The 17,948-nt window shown below is 42.5% G+C and overlaps 1 protein-coding gene across 3 annotated transcripts in view; it reads right to left on the bottom strand.

Moving 5' to 3' along the window:
- Positions 1-13,429: 13,429 nt before the first annotated feature.
- The window catches only part of TGFBR3 (transforming growth factor beta receptor 3), a 130,224-nt gene continuing 125,705 nt past the window's right edge, over positions 13,430-17,948 (bottom strand). For all 3 annotated transcript variants that reach the window (XM_087733578.1, XM_087733576.1, XM_087733577.1), the window contains exon 17: positions 13,430-17,245. In XM_087733578.1, the coding sequence (XP_087589704.1) occupies positions 17,127-17,245 (119 nt within the window). In that variant the 3' untranslated portion in view covers positions 13,430-17,126. The remainder of the gene's footprint in view (positions 17,246-17,948) is intronic.

Consider the following 17,948-nt stretch of genomic DNA (forward strand, 5'->3'; position numbering starts at 1 on the left):
GTGTAGTTGTTATAGCAGAAGCTATTTGTATTTGTCTGTATTAATTTCTTTCCTCTATTTACCTTTTCTCTTGAAACCTCATTCAACAACCAGCACTGCTAAGATAAACAACTAAGCATATCCAAAAGAAACAACAGTAAAAGTCAAAGAAAATCCTTAGGCCAGCAACATTTTAAAGTGTCATTGTTTCAAACCACCAACATTTTACACAAGCCAACATATCTTAGATCTCAGCTTTAGTAACACACTTGTTCAAAGTTGCATTTTTTCCTCACTGATTTAGCAATTTATTTCATTTGCTATATATTAGCAACATTGCCTCTGTTAGAAAGCCAGCTGTCTTTTATGCCTTAAAATAAAAAAAGCATCACTGGTCCAGCCTTCCACCACTTGAGGTGGATGAGAAACCATTTGCCTAGGACCCCGCTCCATACTGATAAATCTACAGCAAAACTCTGGTAACTCAAGCCCGTGTCTGTAAGCCTGTTGGAATTGCTCTGGCTGCTGGAAGGCAGAGCATGGTCAGCACCAGCTGCACCGCATCCCATTCAGGCTGTCAGTGTGCTCCTGCCTTTCTCCTCCCGAGCAATGACCCCGGGATGCTCGGGCCCCAGTCACTGCTCAGGCGCTAGGGCACAGCACTGTTCCTCTGCGGTGCTCCTGGGGAATCCCTAGGAGCTTTGGGAGCAGAAAAATACAGATTTATGTGTTAATACAAACACTGAAATAGTATAAAACCACAGGAAAATGGAACCACACCTAAGCCTGAGCAGCTGGGCTCAGCTCTGGGAAGACAAGCTCAGTATCCAAGTCATGCCTTCAGCTCACAGCTATGAGGGGCAAGAGAAAAAGGCACCGCTCAGCACCGCATACCGCAGCCTGCTCCCTCTGTCTGAGCTGCCACACAGTGAGACCCTGCTGCTTTCAGTCTCCCATACTTTTGTTTCCATGAGACATGCTGTGGTATTACCTTGGTGGCCGAGGAAAGGCAGAGCAGCCTTAACTCGCCCCAGGGGCTGGCTTGCCCTGCTCCTCAGCCTGCACAGACACACACACCCCTGCCACCACAAGCAGGATAAAAGTCATTGTGACATTTTCATTTTTAATTGCAAGTTAAATGGAAGTGGACAGAAAATTGAGCCACAACCCAAGCTCCTACTCCACAGAAAAGAGATTTTGCACAGACTTCAGAGGAGGTATCCTGACATTTGAATTTATTAAGGACTTTAAAACTGATGTTTCACTTTGCTTAACACGCACATTTTTCCCCAGATCAGTTTGCACTCAAACATCGAGCCATTCCTCTCTCCCTGCTAGCAAAAAGGCATATAGTTTTTCCTGAGTCTTAAGTGAAAATAAAGGAATGCAGTGCTTATCTGACATTCTGTTTACTCTTATATATCACCATTGTGTAAGGTCTGTAAATATTTTCCATATGTTAGCTGAAGCAATCCCTCCATTTCAGCATCTGCAAGATCTGTCCACTCAGTCTTCCAAATTAGCATTAACACATTACTTCTGACAAAAGTTGAATAAACACATTTCAAGGGCTCTTTTTCCCCCGTACTATTGGATATAACTTTATGCTCACATGCAAAATCACTGTAGGATTCACATTCACTGGACCTCTACAATTTTAGGTTCAAAGGCCTTGTTTCAGAAATAAAAATCCAGCACACCATTAATTTTTTGAAGCTGCCATACCTTTGCCTGCCAAGCTCAGAGCAGGCCTTAACACCAAAGGTGATCAGTTCCTTCCCCCTGCGTCCTGTACCAGCAAACAGTCCCCAGGCAACAGCCCCACTGGGGACGCACAACCCACGCTCCTGGCAGCCCAGTGGCAGCAGGTGAAGGCAGTTCACCCACTGATGCTCATTTAACAAACCCTCCCACTGAGCTGGGGAAATGAGCTGGGGAAATCAGCTGTGCTCAGTTGTGCTAGCTGTAATAGCAACAGAAGGCACATCATAGGAGAAATCCCATTTAAGTCATTTAAAACCAAAACACTACTTTTGGCACCAAAACCTGAAGTCAATTCAGTGAGCTGACCTGATGAGGAAGGAGAAGCATTAGAATGACTTTATGGAATCCTATTCCACCAAAGCCACCATTCAAGGGAAGTAAAGGACTCTCCCCTCTAGAGAGAGTCCTATCTCTGTGTACAGGTTGCTGTGCCCAGTGGGTTTTTTCTGGGCAATATGTTCTTACTGTCATGGTCAAAAATTAAAGTTAGTTCTATGAATATAATATTCTGCGTAAACAGATATTGTGGTAGAAACATGAATGTTAGTGCATACTCAGTACGGGAGAGTTAACTGGAGCAAAAAAACCATGAACCATACTCTTGTGCCTATTGATTTAACTGATTACATGGATTTCTGTTAGGATAATATCTGGATGACTACATTGTAGGAAAATATTTATACAACCCCAAACAACCATAAATTGCAACATATTGGAAGTTCTGATTTTAATTAATCTTCCTTTTGCCCCCCACCTCTCCTTCCTTTGCTATTTACTCATCTCGCTTGTCACCCTTATTCCAAGCTGGCTGCACAGACAGGAAAATGTCTTCCTCTGCAAGTGAAATCATCATTAGGCTGAGACTAGGATTTCTCTGAAAAGTTAAAACGTTAATCCCTCGAGAGTTTACTAGAGAAAACTTAAAGCTTTCTGCAATGATACAGCCAACTGCTCTTGTTTCTCTTTCACGCCCCTACACCCAAGCAATGACTGAGTCACCTCCATAATGCACCCCGTGTACACTAATCAGATCACACAAAATAAACGTCTCAGAAAGCAATCTCTGTTTCACATTGTATTCCAAGAAATCTCCAAAACATTTTGAGCTGCCCCTTGCCACTTCTTCCAATTTCTCACCCTAATTTCAGAGAAGTCATCATGGATAAAGCACACGCTTCCAGTAAAACTACTGCCCGTGGCTTTTTCACTAGTAAGTACTCTTGTTCATTTGAATGTAGTTGCTTTCCAGTCTGAGTGGAGTGCGTAGTAGGCAGAATTCAACATGGAGAAGAGAGTCTATGGAAGGAGTCCTTTCCCTGGGTTAGACATGTCTGGCTAGAGATGAAGGAAGGTGTCCCAGAGCAGGAGCAATGTAGTTGCTGCAGGACGCTCCGGCCTGTTCCAGCAGCAAGGGAGGAGTCCAACACATCCTGAGGGGTCAGGGTACCTTGCTATTCCTAGCAAGACGAGAGCACCGCAGTGCAAAGCCCTACAAAGGGAAAGGCAGACTTTGCTGCCAAAGTTCAGACTTCCTGCACGCAAAGGTTGGGCAAAGAAAACAGTGGTACAAAAAAGGAAAACCGTTTATCCAAATTACAGAGCAGACCGAGGTTAGGATCAGACCGAGGTATGCCAGCTCCCAACCTGGTGGTCAGCCTCAGCCTGGGAGCTGGGAAGAGTGGTTCTGACCCTCAGCCACACCAGAGGCGCCGGCTGTGGTCACGCAGGTCTCGAAATAGGAGGGTACTTTGTACCGTTTCATCCAGCCATGGTACAACATTCATCCTTACAGCATGAGGAATTTTAAATTAAACTAGCCTCAGTGGAAGTGCGGGATCCAGCATGTTTCAACATCCTTTAATCATCTATGATGATTATTAGACTAATTCTCTTGACCTACAAATCAACTTTATTAAGTTGGGATATTTTCTACGTCCATCATCCACAGAATGTTCTTCTACACAAGAGTGAAAAGCTTATTAAATAATATAGGGCATGGCATTCATTGCTCAGAGCCAAAGTAATCTCAGAACATGCAATTAGTTTTGAAATATGGAGCCAACAAAACATGGTTGTTTCAAGTTTACCCTGGGCGACGATGTTTCCTCACCACATGAATCCCTTCGTGATGCCTCCCGTTCCTGGGAGTGTTTAGTTTACAGCCTGACATTTAACACTTGTGCAGATGCACTCTTCCACAAATTCTGCATGTTGTGACAGATGCACCATGCTGTAAACATACCAGATGATAACCGGGAGCAGAAAAGAGAAAGAAGAACTTCTTACATCCTATCCTTTAATGTAGCTTATGTATTTACAAATGGGCAGTATTTAAAAACAAAAAAGTCAGCTTTGTCATAAAGGGATTGTGCCCCTAAAATAACTGCTTCTGAGTTCCACTTCTTCATGGACATACCTGTGGTTAGTGATAAAGTTGCCTCATTTATTTCTAATTCATGGTGTTATTTGCAGTAGGAAACAGTACTGAGTATTGCACTGTTTTACCTTTGCAGATAGCATGGGGAAAACGAATTAACAATAGGAACCAGAAATCCATACTTTAAAATTTTAGGGAAAATTTCTTGTTGTAATGCTTTAAAAATATCAGGAAGGACTACATTTTTTTGCACCTGGCAAAATGCGCATTTCAGCAAGAAAAGTTAGAAAACACTTAATAGCAAAGTGTTTTAACCTTTAACATTTTACTGCAGATTGCTGAAGTAGTTAAAGTAGAACAGAGACACCCCCCACCCCCCCCGAATGTCAGCTCTCAGGTGCACATCATATTTAATGCACTAAAGTGGATGTGAAAGCCTCATGTGAAAGAAAAGTGAGGCAGAGAAAAGTTAAATGCCTTGGCAGGGTTACTGGCAGAGCTGCGTTCTCCACTGCGCTGTGCCCATGGAGTGCTTTGCATCGCTCCACAGGAAGTACAAGGTTCTTTCTTGAATGGCATTTTGGCCAGGGAATGTCATTCTTGAGAACCGATGCCTAAATGAAACAGATCGGATAAGAGCTGCCCCCAAAGGGATGAAAGTAGGTCATATAAATATCCGGCAATGTAATACACTGTCCCCAAATCCCTGGGTTTAGACCTACCAAGATCTGCTGTGAGTTTCCTGCGTCTGGATACCAGAGTCTTGCTCACTCAGGTAATAATCAGGAGTTGTGCCACAGAAATCAGCACTAATTCTCTGCTCTAAAATCCGCATCAAGCCTCCAGGTGTCTCAGACATGCAGGCAAGGTGGCCTAAATCGATATGTTCTGTGTCTAATTTACAACGTGTGAACTTTTTATTCTAAAGGTAATTCCACTGTATTGCAGTACCTGGAGTATGCAGGAATAACAACACCTAACAAGAAACAGGCTGCTAAGACTTATTTGTCATGATCAGGATTTAAAAAGAAAGGAAATAAGCCCAAGCAGCTTTTATTGCAAAATGAACTCAAACTGTGAGAAGAGGAAGGTACATAAACAGAGAGTAACAGCAAAAAGCCAATTGTTCAACTGATCGACAGGAGAGAGATTTATGTGGGAAATTCCCACTAGGGCTCCAACAATTCATACACAAAACCCCACGTGCCTCGATTGGAAAACAGATCTGCAACACTAGATACTACTGACGTACCAGTAGGCAATACAGTTTCAGCTCTCTGGTATTTGCCTGTTTGCATTGGCCTGATAGGAACATCAAAGAAAAACCACTGGCATGGAGAAATGTTTTTCTTAATTAGCATCACCAATGAAAGGTTCTTATTACTGTGTTATGGAGAGTAAAAACTGATGTTTTTGCAAGATTTATATGCTAGCTTTGATCAACCAGTCTTGCTCAAGAAAAAAGAAATGGGCAACCCTTCCATGATCCTGTTTTTACTATCGTAATGACATCCACATGAAGTTATCAAGTCTTTTAGAAGAATAAAACAAAGGTGTGAAATATCCTCAACTGGCTGCCAGTACCTGTCCAAGTTCGCAGACAGAGGCATAAAGTTGTGTGATGTAATTCAGTACAGTAGTTTAAAATAGGCTTAATATTAGCCCTAGAAGCCTTCAGGAAAATAAAGCGGTTTCAGGGAAAATGCAAGATTTCCCATGAAAGACTTGGTCAAGTCTCAGTTTGAATCACATGTTGTGTAAGCCTTTTGTCAGGGGTCACGTAGTGTGTGCTTCTATGGCAGACGGTCCAAGGAAAGATTAAAAGTTCACAGAACATCCCTGCAATATCTTAGTCCTGGACGATGAATCACAGAGCATGTTGAAAGCGCAGTCCATGATACATGAAGAGTGGTTTCCTTCAATTTGATGACTGATAAAAGAACTACTCTAATTCCTTAAAAATTATTTTAGCACTGCACAACAACTTCACGTGTCTGTATTTACAGAAATGGACAGTAATTTTTTTCCATAAACTTAAAATCTTCCCCAAATAGTTCAACACAACCGACATACTTAGCCCATATAGCTTTTTTAAAATTTTTTCTTCCTACTTACAACTTGTCTAAGAGCAGTGTGTGATTTTACTATTTTGGTTGCTATTCCAAGGCATTTGATGAGCCCTGAATGCAAGTTGCAGTCTATATGTTGTTTGCAGAGTGTTTTCTGGAAATATTTCTTTAATACTGAAGAGCTCAAACACCGTACGCTGCTTCTTTGTATCCCATGAGGTCACCTAACTTGCAAACTCGCTTCCAGAAGACAAAGGCAAAAGTGTCAAGCTAGAGATGTGGTTGCATTGTCCGAAAAGCATGTTCAGAAGTGTGAACGGACAGCCCTCGGTGCAGGAATGGCAATGAACTCAAGGGGAAAAGAGAAAGAAACCCTCCTGAAAACTTGGATCGATGAAACAGTTTTTAAGCTTCACTGGTAAGTGGGCTTCATCACATGCAGTGCTAACTCGCCCAGTCCCGGCCAGAGCGTGAACACACTTTAAAGTAGTTGCCAGTTAAAAACATCTGGAAACAGGCAGTGTGAATAGGGTTTATAATGGGTGGGATAGTTACAGCCGATTCACGTATGACTAATGCTAGTGTTTTCCTTGGAAGCCTAACCAAGTGTTGCTTAGAAAAGAGACCCTAGAGCAGCAGCGGCCCATTGATGGCTGTTGCCCTTGCCAGGAGCGAGCCCATCGGCAGCCTGGAAGCCATTCGGTTTCACAAGTTCAGCAGTGACAGCACTGGGAAACACAGCCCAGTGCTCTGCACATCAGCAGCATTTCTCTCCGTTTATGAGAGTGACATTGCCCCAGAAAGACAACATGTCAAATATATTATGGTGTGCTTGGCTGGGCAAGCCCACAACCCCTCCGTGAGTGAAGAGATCTCAAGTGTCGTCCTCTGTGTGCTGTGATCAGGTACAGAACCACCAAGGGCTTTGCGGTGTCAGATAGAGTCTGTGGGCTTTGCTGTAGAGTATCTCTGTGACTCATTAACACATTATTCATATGTTTGCATGTGCGCTGCCCAGAACATCTGCTTTAACCTTCTTTGGGGGTTTTTATAGTAAAGCCTACACAATTCATTGAAGCCAGAATAGCTCTAGTGCATTGCTACCTTGCATACCCTGCTCAGAACACGTATTTTTAAGAAAAGAGTAAGGCATTTTGCACTGGCTGATCTGAAATGTGAGCCGCCTTGACTTAAATGCAAACAGGAGGACCAGCACCACAGTTGTCAGAACTTCAGTTGGAAATAAGAGCTTTTAATGCTGACTGGAGTTGACAAAAAAGGCTTTACAGCTGCAGAGCAAAACTCACATGTTTGGAGAAGGTGGGTAGTGTGCTGAACTATAGTTGCAATAAGTATGACTTGAGAGACTAGGGAATAGGTCCTGTTTTCAATAAAAATCTAAAGAAGGAGGGAAGAGCTGGGGTTCAAGGAATCATCTTTGGATCTGAAGTACACTGGCAACTGTTCAAACTGGCTGCTTGCCAGATTATACTTCTGTTATTCAGTGCTAAAGAACAGCTTATGCACTTGAGAGATGCTCTGCCGGTGTAAACAGACACAATTTGACTGATGTCAAAGGAGCAGGTTTATACCAGCTGAGAATCTGACCCTTAGTTTGCTCTAAAAATGAAATATGGACTCTGAATAACAACAAACTTTTTTTCTTCAAATGTGGCACTAAGCCTGGATGCTGGCAAGTGCCTCCAGTTTTACACACATTGGTTTCTTTCAATGCAGTGAGAAATATTCTTAAAGCTTTGTAAGCAGGAGGCAACACTTGAGTTATCCCACCTAGAGGCAGAAGCTGCATACCTGCATGGCAGTGACCCTGATCTCCTCTAGCCTCCTTCCATGTAACTGTTACCTTCATTAATTGTGTCAAAATAAATTTACATCATTGTATTTCTACACTGGCACCACTAGCACACATAAGCTCTGAGAATTTATCAGTTCATTCCCATTCAACTACATGATTTTTGTAAGAACTGCTCCCCAACCTGAGCAACGCCGTCTAGAGAAGATGGACATCCAAATTCATCCTGGTCAGCTACAGGTGCTCAGTTAGGAATGGAATTGCTCTAGGATATCCCCAGTGCCCATAGAGGAGACAGGCAAGGTGTGCTGCGTTAGCCTCAGGGACTGCCTGCCTCCAGTGGTCGTATAGGAAGCAGAGGCTGATGGCTCCCCTAACTGCCGGAACTAAGCAAAAAGAATCCAGACCCTTATGATTTCGAAAGAGAGCACAATTGAGTCATATCTTCCAGATGTAAAATGCTTGTTCGCAGGAGCACTGGCTTGCATACTCTAGATGCTTTCTGCACTATTCATGTCCACGTGCATTCGTCCTCTAACATACGCATTGGCACTTTCCCTTCTTGAGTTCTCCCACCACTAGATGGAATGATGTATGTTTGTATACATGTGTGCATTTACATTTAAAAACATAAATGCATGACTACTTAGCTTTTTGGTATCACAGTTTTGTCTTTGCTCAATAAAAGCGCACGAAAGCTATAAAAATGTAGCTGGGGGCCATGTAACCATACTATTTGTCATTACTCAAATAAACACAGTAATGAAGATTTCTTACAGCTTCTAAAAGAAAGAATAGCAAATTTGTTCTTGGTTCACAGTTGTTTAACCAGATATCGACTAAGATGTATGCACTCTGCAAGTATGAGGTCTGACTTTCAACATCTTGTATTCTTAGCCTATGATGTAAATTTTTATTTAAGCTTTTCATTTTTTTCCTTTGAATGAAAGAGCAATGCCACAAATGCAAATTAACAAAAGCAAGCAACAGAGAAATCTTCTGGAATTAGTTTGGCGTAACCCCACTCCTACCATTAAACCAGAAAACAAAATCAACTGTACGCAATGCCTTGCCAGAGCCAGATCTCTGAAGTTCCTGATATAACTATGGCCTCCTCAGTAGGTCATCCCATGATGCAGGTGACAGGCACAACCTGAGCAGGAGAAATCGTTCCTTGTCTGCAGAGCAGATCAGCCTGTGTGTTCCACGGCCCACGGGGATGGGAGAAGGGCCAGGCAGCCGGCCCAGCAAAAGCCTCGTGGTTTATGACAGACCCTTGTTGTCTAACATCTAGTAAAACATGACTCACTTCAGGGACACACATTTGAAGGAAGTCACAGAAAAATTAACTAAGCACTGCCAGTAAAAACATGGGTGTACTTACTCTGGCTTTGTAATGGTACATAGCATGTCAGCGGGGTACACGCTTTCCAGTGTAATCATCCCTCAACCCTCCCCAGACAAAACCAGCGCTCTCTGCTTCTCATGCTACAATACTTGTAATCACAGCGTTGATCCAACTTTCTCTGTCAAACAACTCGACAATAACCTCATCGTGGATTCCCTCCTTTTTCCATCCTTAATTACCAACGCCGCCTCCCCACATCATCAGACTGAGGGCACCGCCAGCTGAAGTCTAAGTAAAATTAAAATACAGTCTCATTTTCTTCTTTATGTAGGTGTGTATCACCCTATACCTGCTCCTGTCTCTCTGTACTGACCATCTTCCATGTCTTCAGCACCCTTCATCACCTGGCAATTACAGCAGTCTGCTATTTCCGTGCTGCCCTGTGCACCGGAGCTGCCTGACAAACAAACATGTTTTGTGGCTCTAAGAGAGGGTTTGAAACATTTCGTCAGAGCACTGGGATCCAAACCCCACCTTTGGGTCTTTTTCCACTTAAAAAGAGTGAGGGCAGGTCTGTTTTGTGACCAGAGCCCCAGACCGCGCCGGCGCCACCTGCACGCAGAGATGCTCTACAGAGCCGTCCGTTGTCCCAGGGGACACAAGGGCCCTCATCGCTCCCCGCATGGCAGCTCAGTGAGATGGGAATTTAACTATCGGGCTAAAAACGTGAGCCACCCTCTCTCCCCACCAACACCCACGTGCATCTTTCAGCAACAGCAAAATTTAATTTTGTTGAATGTTCACAACAGCTCTGCCTTTCACCTCACACGCTCCCACTGGGCATACATGGACTGTCATGGCTGTCCTCTTTCAAATCTACTCCCAAACACCTGCTTCCCCAGAGGAGCTGTCGCCGAGCGCTGCTGCGCACCCCCAACTGTCCCCCTGGCAACCCTGTGCTGGCAGCCGCCTCCCCTCTCACTTTGTCCGAGCTCCACCGCGAAATCCTCTTGGGACAGTGCCGAGCCCCACGCCGCCATTTTGAGCCCGCCTGAGAAGCCACAGGTCTCACCCTGACCAGCGGCGGGGCCGCCCCTCCACCCCCCTGCTCCTGTGTGAGCTGGAGAAGGAAAGGCAGCAGTTCGCTGTCATTCACGGCAGAGATTTTTATTTCAAACTCCTAAGCACGTTTTTTAGCAGGGGAGGAGTTCCCCAGAAGGAGGGACGAGCGCTTTACCTGTCCTCCTCCTCCTCTCAACGCCAACATGTGCCATCTGACCGTCCCAAGCATCAGTGCTGCAGCTTGTCATTTGGTTTAGTGTATTTTGTATTTCATGGCCCGTCTTCCTGAAGCAGAAGCCAGAGAGAGCTGCTTAGCTTACACAAGAAGCTTATTTGTCTGAACAAGTCTGTTAATAAAGGGTGTTATCACAAGGATAGGCATACCCCAAAGTTATTATCACGTCTTGTCAATAATAACCCTGCTCCGTTTGCTTATGCCTAACACTTTGTAAGCGTGAGCTGCCGGTGACAGGTATCGTCCCACCCTGAATCCCCTCCGCGTGCTGGGGCCAGGCCTCCGCCGGGGCCGGTGCGTGGCAGCCCTGGAAGCCCGCCAGCTCCAGCTCCTTTCAGGCCGCAGCGTGGCATGAGTCTTCAGCCTTCCATTTCCAGACACTTTCTAACTGCTTCCTTCATGCTATTTTATAGTTTCCTTTCAGTGATTTAAATTTTCTATGACATGTTTTGGCACACAAAAATTTTGTGAAAACCTAAATATTCCTGCTGCAAATGCCCTGCATGTATGATGCTCCTAAATTTTTCTGTTCATTTTATTTTCCATTCTTAACAGCTAATGTTACTAATCACTTTAAGATCACGGACCAATAAAAATACTGCGTAGAGCAAAGACTTTCCCTACATCCCAAGCTCTTATGACCGAAGGACAGACTGAGAACTTTTTGATCCTTTCACCCTATTTAGAAAGCAAACCTGGAAGTTAAGCGCTTGGAGAACAGGGAGCACCGCAGTCACTTGCAGGGATTGCACTTTGATTTTAGCAGGCATACCATAAAAAATTTACATGGCTGGCGAAACAGAGAGTGAATTTGCTGAGCCACTTAAAGCGTCTTTAAATACCACCAGCTTTCTCTGCTTAACACTAATATTCTGATTTTTAAAATCCTGATTTAGTTTTTTGTCAGTACAGTATGTTCTTTACTAGAGCTGGCAGTTTACAAGCAGCAGTAAGAGCAGAATGAAAAAGAGACTCCACCCAAATATTTTTTAACCAATTCTTCAGATATACATGCCAAAATAATTGGATGGAAAAAGATTTGTCATTTTAAAAAAGTGCAAGACTAACAACTTTTGTGCTGCTTTTCGTCCTCAACGATCTGTAAACCGAATCCTCCTTTAAACTTTTCCTAAAGACAGTAAAACTGCAGCACGGCACAGAACTAAATGCCAGCCAGGCAGGCGAGACTGGCTGCACAGCAGGCCTGGAGCCACCTCGGTGCGCATCATCTTCTGGATGTGTTGCAGTCAGTCCCTGAAGGCTTCTAGCAAATGAGACTCTATAAAAATGTAATTTAAGCCGTAACCTTCTTTGGGTAGGTAAAATGATGTAATTTGATCTTTCTTATGCAAAGAATTCAAACAGCGTAAACGCACACAAGTTCGCAAGGCCAGCTCTAGGGCCAGAGATCTGGGAATACGGTACAAAAACCAAGCTGCAAATAGACTTCCAGCATCATAAATATCTCCTTTACAATTACAAAGTGACAGCTGTGAAAATGTATCAAAATATTGGCTCCTTTTCCTTTTATATTGCCTTGAAGGGAACACTGTGATAAATTTAATTCTGTTTAAAACAGATGAGCTCTGGACTTTGTTTTTCCTGAAACTGGCATTTGGTATTTTTTGACTCTTCAAAATGTTTGCTTCACTCACAAATGCCTGGCAGAAACAAACACACACAACATTGATGCTTACTCTGTAATACGGTAAGCCTCTTACTTCTTAATGTCTGAAAATACTCATGCAAATATATCACAATTTGTCGGCTAATAATTGCATTTTAAAATTAATTCCTCATATGAGACACTAATCATGCTTTCACACCATGTCTCAGTCAAAATACAAATCTTAAAGGTGAAGAACAGCTCCAGTATCTTTACGCTGAGAGTCAGCTCTACAGAGCTCATTTCCAAAGGAAAAAAAAAACGTCTTAATGCAGAAACCGAAATACGGTTGTTGTGAAGCAGTAAATCTATTGCACCTCTGTGAGTTGTAAGTCACAGGCAACATGCAAGCTTACAACTGCTTCTAATTAATAGCCTCTTCTGTACTGAAAGAATCTTGATATTTAAAAGTGATCATTAAACATTTTAGATCCCTTTCTTAGGGAACTCTCCTTTGTGAGTTAATAACCACAACCTTTGAATAACCCAGGGAACTACCGCTGAGGCTGGCTCCCCCAGAGTGCCCATAAAGAATATTTTGCACATGAAATACAGGAAACAAAGCAATAAGCAGGATAGTAAACACCCAAATCCTTGCCCTGCTGATACATGGCCAAGCTGTCTGCGCTAGCACAGGAAGACCCTTCAGCAATGAAAACACATCTCAGCCTTGCTCGTGTGTCTCCAGCGTACTTGCAGTCAAGGGTACAACAGCCCAAGGGAGATCTGTGGCTTCAGCTAGAGGACTAACAGCAGACCCTTACTTAGGCTTGACTGCGCTCAAGCCAGGCTTTGTTCAGGATGGGCCTGAGGCTGCGTCGCGACATGCAACAACTAAACGCCTGCAGGATCAGAGCTTTGGACTTCAAATTAGAGTGAAGAACAGTAGCATTTAACTAAATGTATCTACTGGCCTCTGCAAGAAGCCATGATACTGAGAAGCCAACCAAAGCCAATGGATAAAAGAACACAGAAAGGAGAAAATCAAGGTGGTCGCACAAAATCAAATCCTGCCTTAACACACACAATTCCCACTGAAGGACGTGGCAGTGAGACAGAACTTGATCTACTGCTGTTGGCTCTGTACAACTTCAAATAAATGAATCACGGCATCAATTATTAATAAATTGATATATACTTTATTATGCACAAGAGACTAAGATGACATGACACTGTGGTTATAAAAACTGTACAACTATGCATTTCCACAAGTCTCTGAAATACTGAATGCAATATGAAACACAAATGGGGTGTTCAGACTGGCCACAGGTATTAGCAAGTAAATTTCTCCCATTCTTTGATTTAAAAAAAATCTGGCATTTGGATCTTGAAGAAATGTACTTGTTTATTTGAAGGTGAGAATATTGTGTTTGGAACTGGCAGGAACATGGCAGCGAAGATCCGATAACGCTATGAACATCCCCATGAATGACAACAACAGGGCAGAACAGTCACCTCACATGAAGGGCTGTCAGCACAACCAACAGTACAGTCTTCTTGTGAAGCATGAGGTAGATATACATAACAGAAAGAACGGTACATATAGGAGAAAAATGGTTAGAAAAGGGCAAGGGGAAGGTTACAATCATCAACATCTACAGACATTCTGCAAAATCCATTTCCATATGGAAAATGCTACAAGAATAGCCTAACACAGAAAGATCTGCCTTCTTGAAACATGAATATGGTAATGTCCAAAACCATGCTGTAAAAGGTTAGAGTTAGTGATTAGACAACGCATGACACAACGAGCAGTCTACTTTGGAGTTTAAGTACGTTACTAATAGCTTTTACAGACAGAAGGTGTCCCTTTTAAGCCCAATCCTCCCAGTCTTACATAAGAAGTTCCTTCACAGTCGATTCCACCACGCTGAAATTTCCCACCGAGCCTGTCCGTCCAAAGCCCTCCTTTAAAGCCCTCTCCTAAGACAGGAGCATCTCGCTGGCCCTCCACACCCCATGGGTATCGGACACGTGAAGTCCAGCGCGGTGAGACCACGTTTGACAGAGGCAGGAACCAGTGGCTTCGCGGTTACGCACTCAGGAGCTTGCCACCCCACACACAGAAACTTGCAGTAGACACGAATGGCTGCTATAAAAGTAGAGCTTATAGGTGTATCAGTACTCTGAACTGCAGGCAGCTTAACACCTGCCAGAAAGCACTATACATTTTTGTAATAAAGCTATTAACTGGGAATGCCCGGGTTTGGTTCTCTCTCTCTCTCTCTTTATTGAAGCAGAAATGGCTGTTCCACCTGCTAAGTAATTACATGTAGTTTTGGCAACCTCCAATAGACAATTCAGATTGATTAAAATTCTGAACTAAATAGCTGAGTACACCAAGTTCAGTTAACTAATTTAAACTGTATTTCAAATACAAGTCAACAAATTGAGTCTTTGATCTTTATATATTTTTGGTTTATCCAACGGTAAATATAAATCTGTAAATTATTTTAAAAATTAGAGTAAATTTTTGATAAACAACATTGATAATGCAGCGTGTTTCTCTCAAAAATATACAATTATCTATTTTACAGAAAAGTTTTCAACCTGTTCATCCCAACAACCAAATCTAATACTTCCTATGAGAAACTACGCAATAAAATATCTGAGGAAGGAAAGGGTTAAAACAGGGAAAAGAATTTACAAAATATGTAAATTTCACAGTAATTGAAATTAAACATCTCAGATAGAGTAACTTACATATATCTAAAACATTTAAATATATCTTTATACAGACATTTAATGTAGTAAAATATAGCTATGATTGAACTTAAAGACTCTAGTCTTCTTTGAAGACATCTTTAAAGACTTTACACATAGAATATGCTTATACAATACATTCTGCTGAAGGTTAGGCAAAGCGCTTTCTTTTCAATCACACAGGTAGCACATTCATCCTCCCGACACCTCGTAACAGAGCCAACCCTGCATACCCTTACGCATGGGGATAACTACGCTTACGTGACGATCCTGTTGATGTCACCAGGACGACACATTGGCCTGGTAACAGAAAACACTTTTCGCAGGTGTGACTACACACCAACTATCCTCATGGACTCTGAGAATAGCCACGATGTGGAGAGTTGAGCACGTGCTTGTACTAGCAAGGACGAGGCGTGTAGTTACTCATGCGTAAGTGTTTGCAGGATTAGTAACAGATTGATTTAAAGTGAGTCATATTCCACCCGATCCTGGGCACTGACATCTATTGCATATCTTGCACTTCTGGCATCAGCAAGGCACAAGTGGAGAATCAGCAAAAGAAATCTGCAGCTCAGACTTCAGAGCAGACCATCACTCTAGTGTAATGAATTCCCTTCTCCTCTTGCAGAACACAGGCAACCTTCACTAAAATTAATGAAAGCTACTCATCTCGTTTTTAGAGGAAAACAATGCTCATTTTTCCTCAAAGGAGAAGGATCAGTAGAACACATTACGGTTACAAAGTGGCAACATAACAGTCAAACAATTACACATTAAAAGTGTCTTTTTTCTTTTCATTTGGCATCGATTTGAGCGTCAAGATATGGCAATGACACTAAAAAAATACCGTGACAATTAGTACCTTTCTGCCATTTCCATATTCTGACTCTACTTTGGGACTATCCAATTGCAATGTTCACAGAACAGGTTGACACAAACAACTGCACAACTATCTTAAGAGAACAGCTTCATTTTGATAGGCAGTATTCTGCACAAACAATAGGCTCTACTGTACATTCTTTGTGCCCTCAAAACCATCTCTTATTTCAAAGGGAATTTGGGCTAGCTAAAGGATTAGAACCAAATCACCTTTTTTATCTCCTCTACCTACCTATTATAAACTGAAGAGACAGGGGTTTTTTATATATATATATATATAAATATATGCATTATATATATTATGTATGGAAGGAACACTGAGCTAATTTCCCAGTTGTTAAAGTGGTAAGTTAGGCTCTGTATACTTAGGTATACATCTATTTGCATAAAGACATTGCCATTAAAGGTACACACACATCTATGTTAGTGCACAAGAACATTATTTGTCTTAACTTTTGTGTGTGCCTGTATTTGGTATAGTAGATTAAAAAAAAAATCTCTTAGTAAAGAGCTTTGGCCCAGAGAACAAGAAAGGGAATGTTAGAGTGTGCTCTTCTCCAATTAGCAAATGAATGCATATTAAAACAAAAATACCTGGAACAAACCTGACACTGCAAACACAACAGGAAAGCAAATGAGATGCTGTAGCTGTAAGCTTAACAAAACAAAGGTTACTCAAAAGTGGCTAAACACAGCCGAAGTAATAAAATGTTATTAACCAGAGAGATCTGACCTTGAGGCTTTCTTGCTTAGACAAATAGAAATCCTTTGACCTAAGATCATCTTTGTTCTGCTTATCTTGTTGAATTCCCTTACTGAATACTTTGTGTCAATGAGAAGGTTTAGGGAAAGAAAAAAGTCGTATAGACAAAGCAGCATTTTTCCAAACTGGCATAGATTTCACATTGAGGGCCCGCGGACCCCTAGAACAGGTTGCAGTACTGTAAAATTAGTAGCTTTGTCACATGTAGCACAACATGCTATAGAAGATCCAACAGGCTGTGTTTACCCATGCATTGTGTGCACCGATACACTCTCACACACACAGTGGCTTCCCCAAAAGAAAATCAGTCTTTTTTTTTTTTTTTTCCCCTGTAGAAAAATCCCTCCTCATTTTTTTCAAAAGCAACCAAACCAATCCTTTTAACTTTTAAAAAGCTCATGTCCACACACAGTCCTTTGAACCTCTGCACTCCTATGTTGCTCCTCCGCTGCGTTCCCCCCAGCGTTAGGTTGCACTGCTGCTGGAACAGGGGGTGCTCTGCGTGCTGCCAATGCTGTGCGCTGCGCTGCTGTTCTCCGAGGCTGGCGGGGATGTAGGGACCTGCTGTCTTCCCGCCGTTTCCCCTAAGGGAAAGGGGAGAGGAAAAGGGGGGTTGGGAGAAGGGAAATTGAAAATGTTAGTTGTCATTGAAAGCAATAATCCATTCCTTCCCAGTCTTCCTCTTCTGGTGGTCTGTATTTCCACGCAATGAATGTCTTGGGTGACAGACCTCAAACAGAGTACTCCTGAAGTAACTAGAAGAGTTACTCTAGAGTGCAGAGTACTCCAAAGTTACTAGACTTTGGCACCTTAGCATTGCTATGCACATGAGGAAAATAATGCTGCTGTTTTCTTAAGCATTTTAAAAGCAGCTGATGGAAACTGCCGAGACAGACACTGTCTATCTTCTGTTGTCAGCTGTCACTCACATGGGTCCCATCATATCACTCAGACCACTTTATAGCTTTGCTGTTTCATGGAAAAAGGCAAATAAAATGTAGGCTTTAGTTTAAAAGCCAGTTTGTAGAGCAGCATATTTACTAAAAGTGGAGCTGAAGACAATGTTCTTCAGTCAGCTGGATACCACATATCCTGAGACATGGCCAGTTTTCGTCATGTAGAAAAACAACAGGCTACCCTGCAAGCTTGTCTTGATTTAGTCTGAATATACCATGGAGGAAGTTTCCCTATAGCTACCACAGTATGTGTAGCACTTAAAACCTGTAGCCAGAACAAGACTCACCATTTCTTGTTAATTGTTTCCTGACGGTAAATTAAAAGCCCTTT

The sequence above is a fragment of the Nipponia nippon genome, unplaced genomic scaffold (assembly GCF_047370975.1).
Source record: "Nipponia nippon isolate SJK-2023a ecotype South Korea unplaced genomic scaffold, ASM4737097v1 scaffold_5, whole genome shotgun sequence".
Classification (NCBI taxonomy): Eukaryota; Metazoa; Chordata; class Aves; order Pelecaniformes; family Threskiornithidae; genus Nipponia; species Nipponia nippon.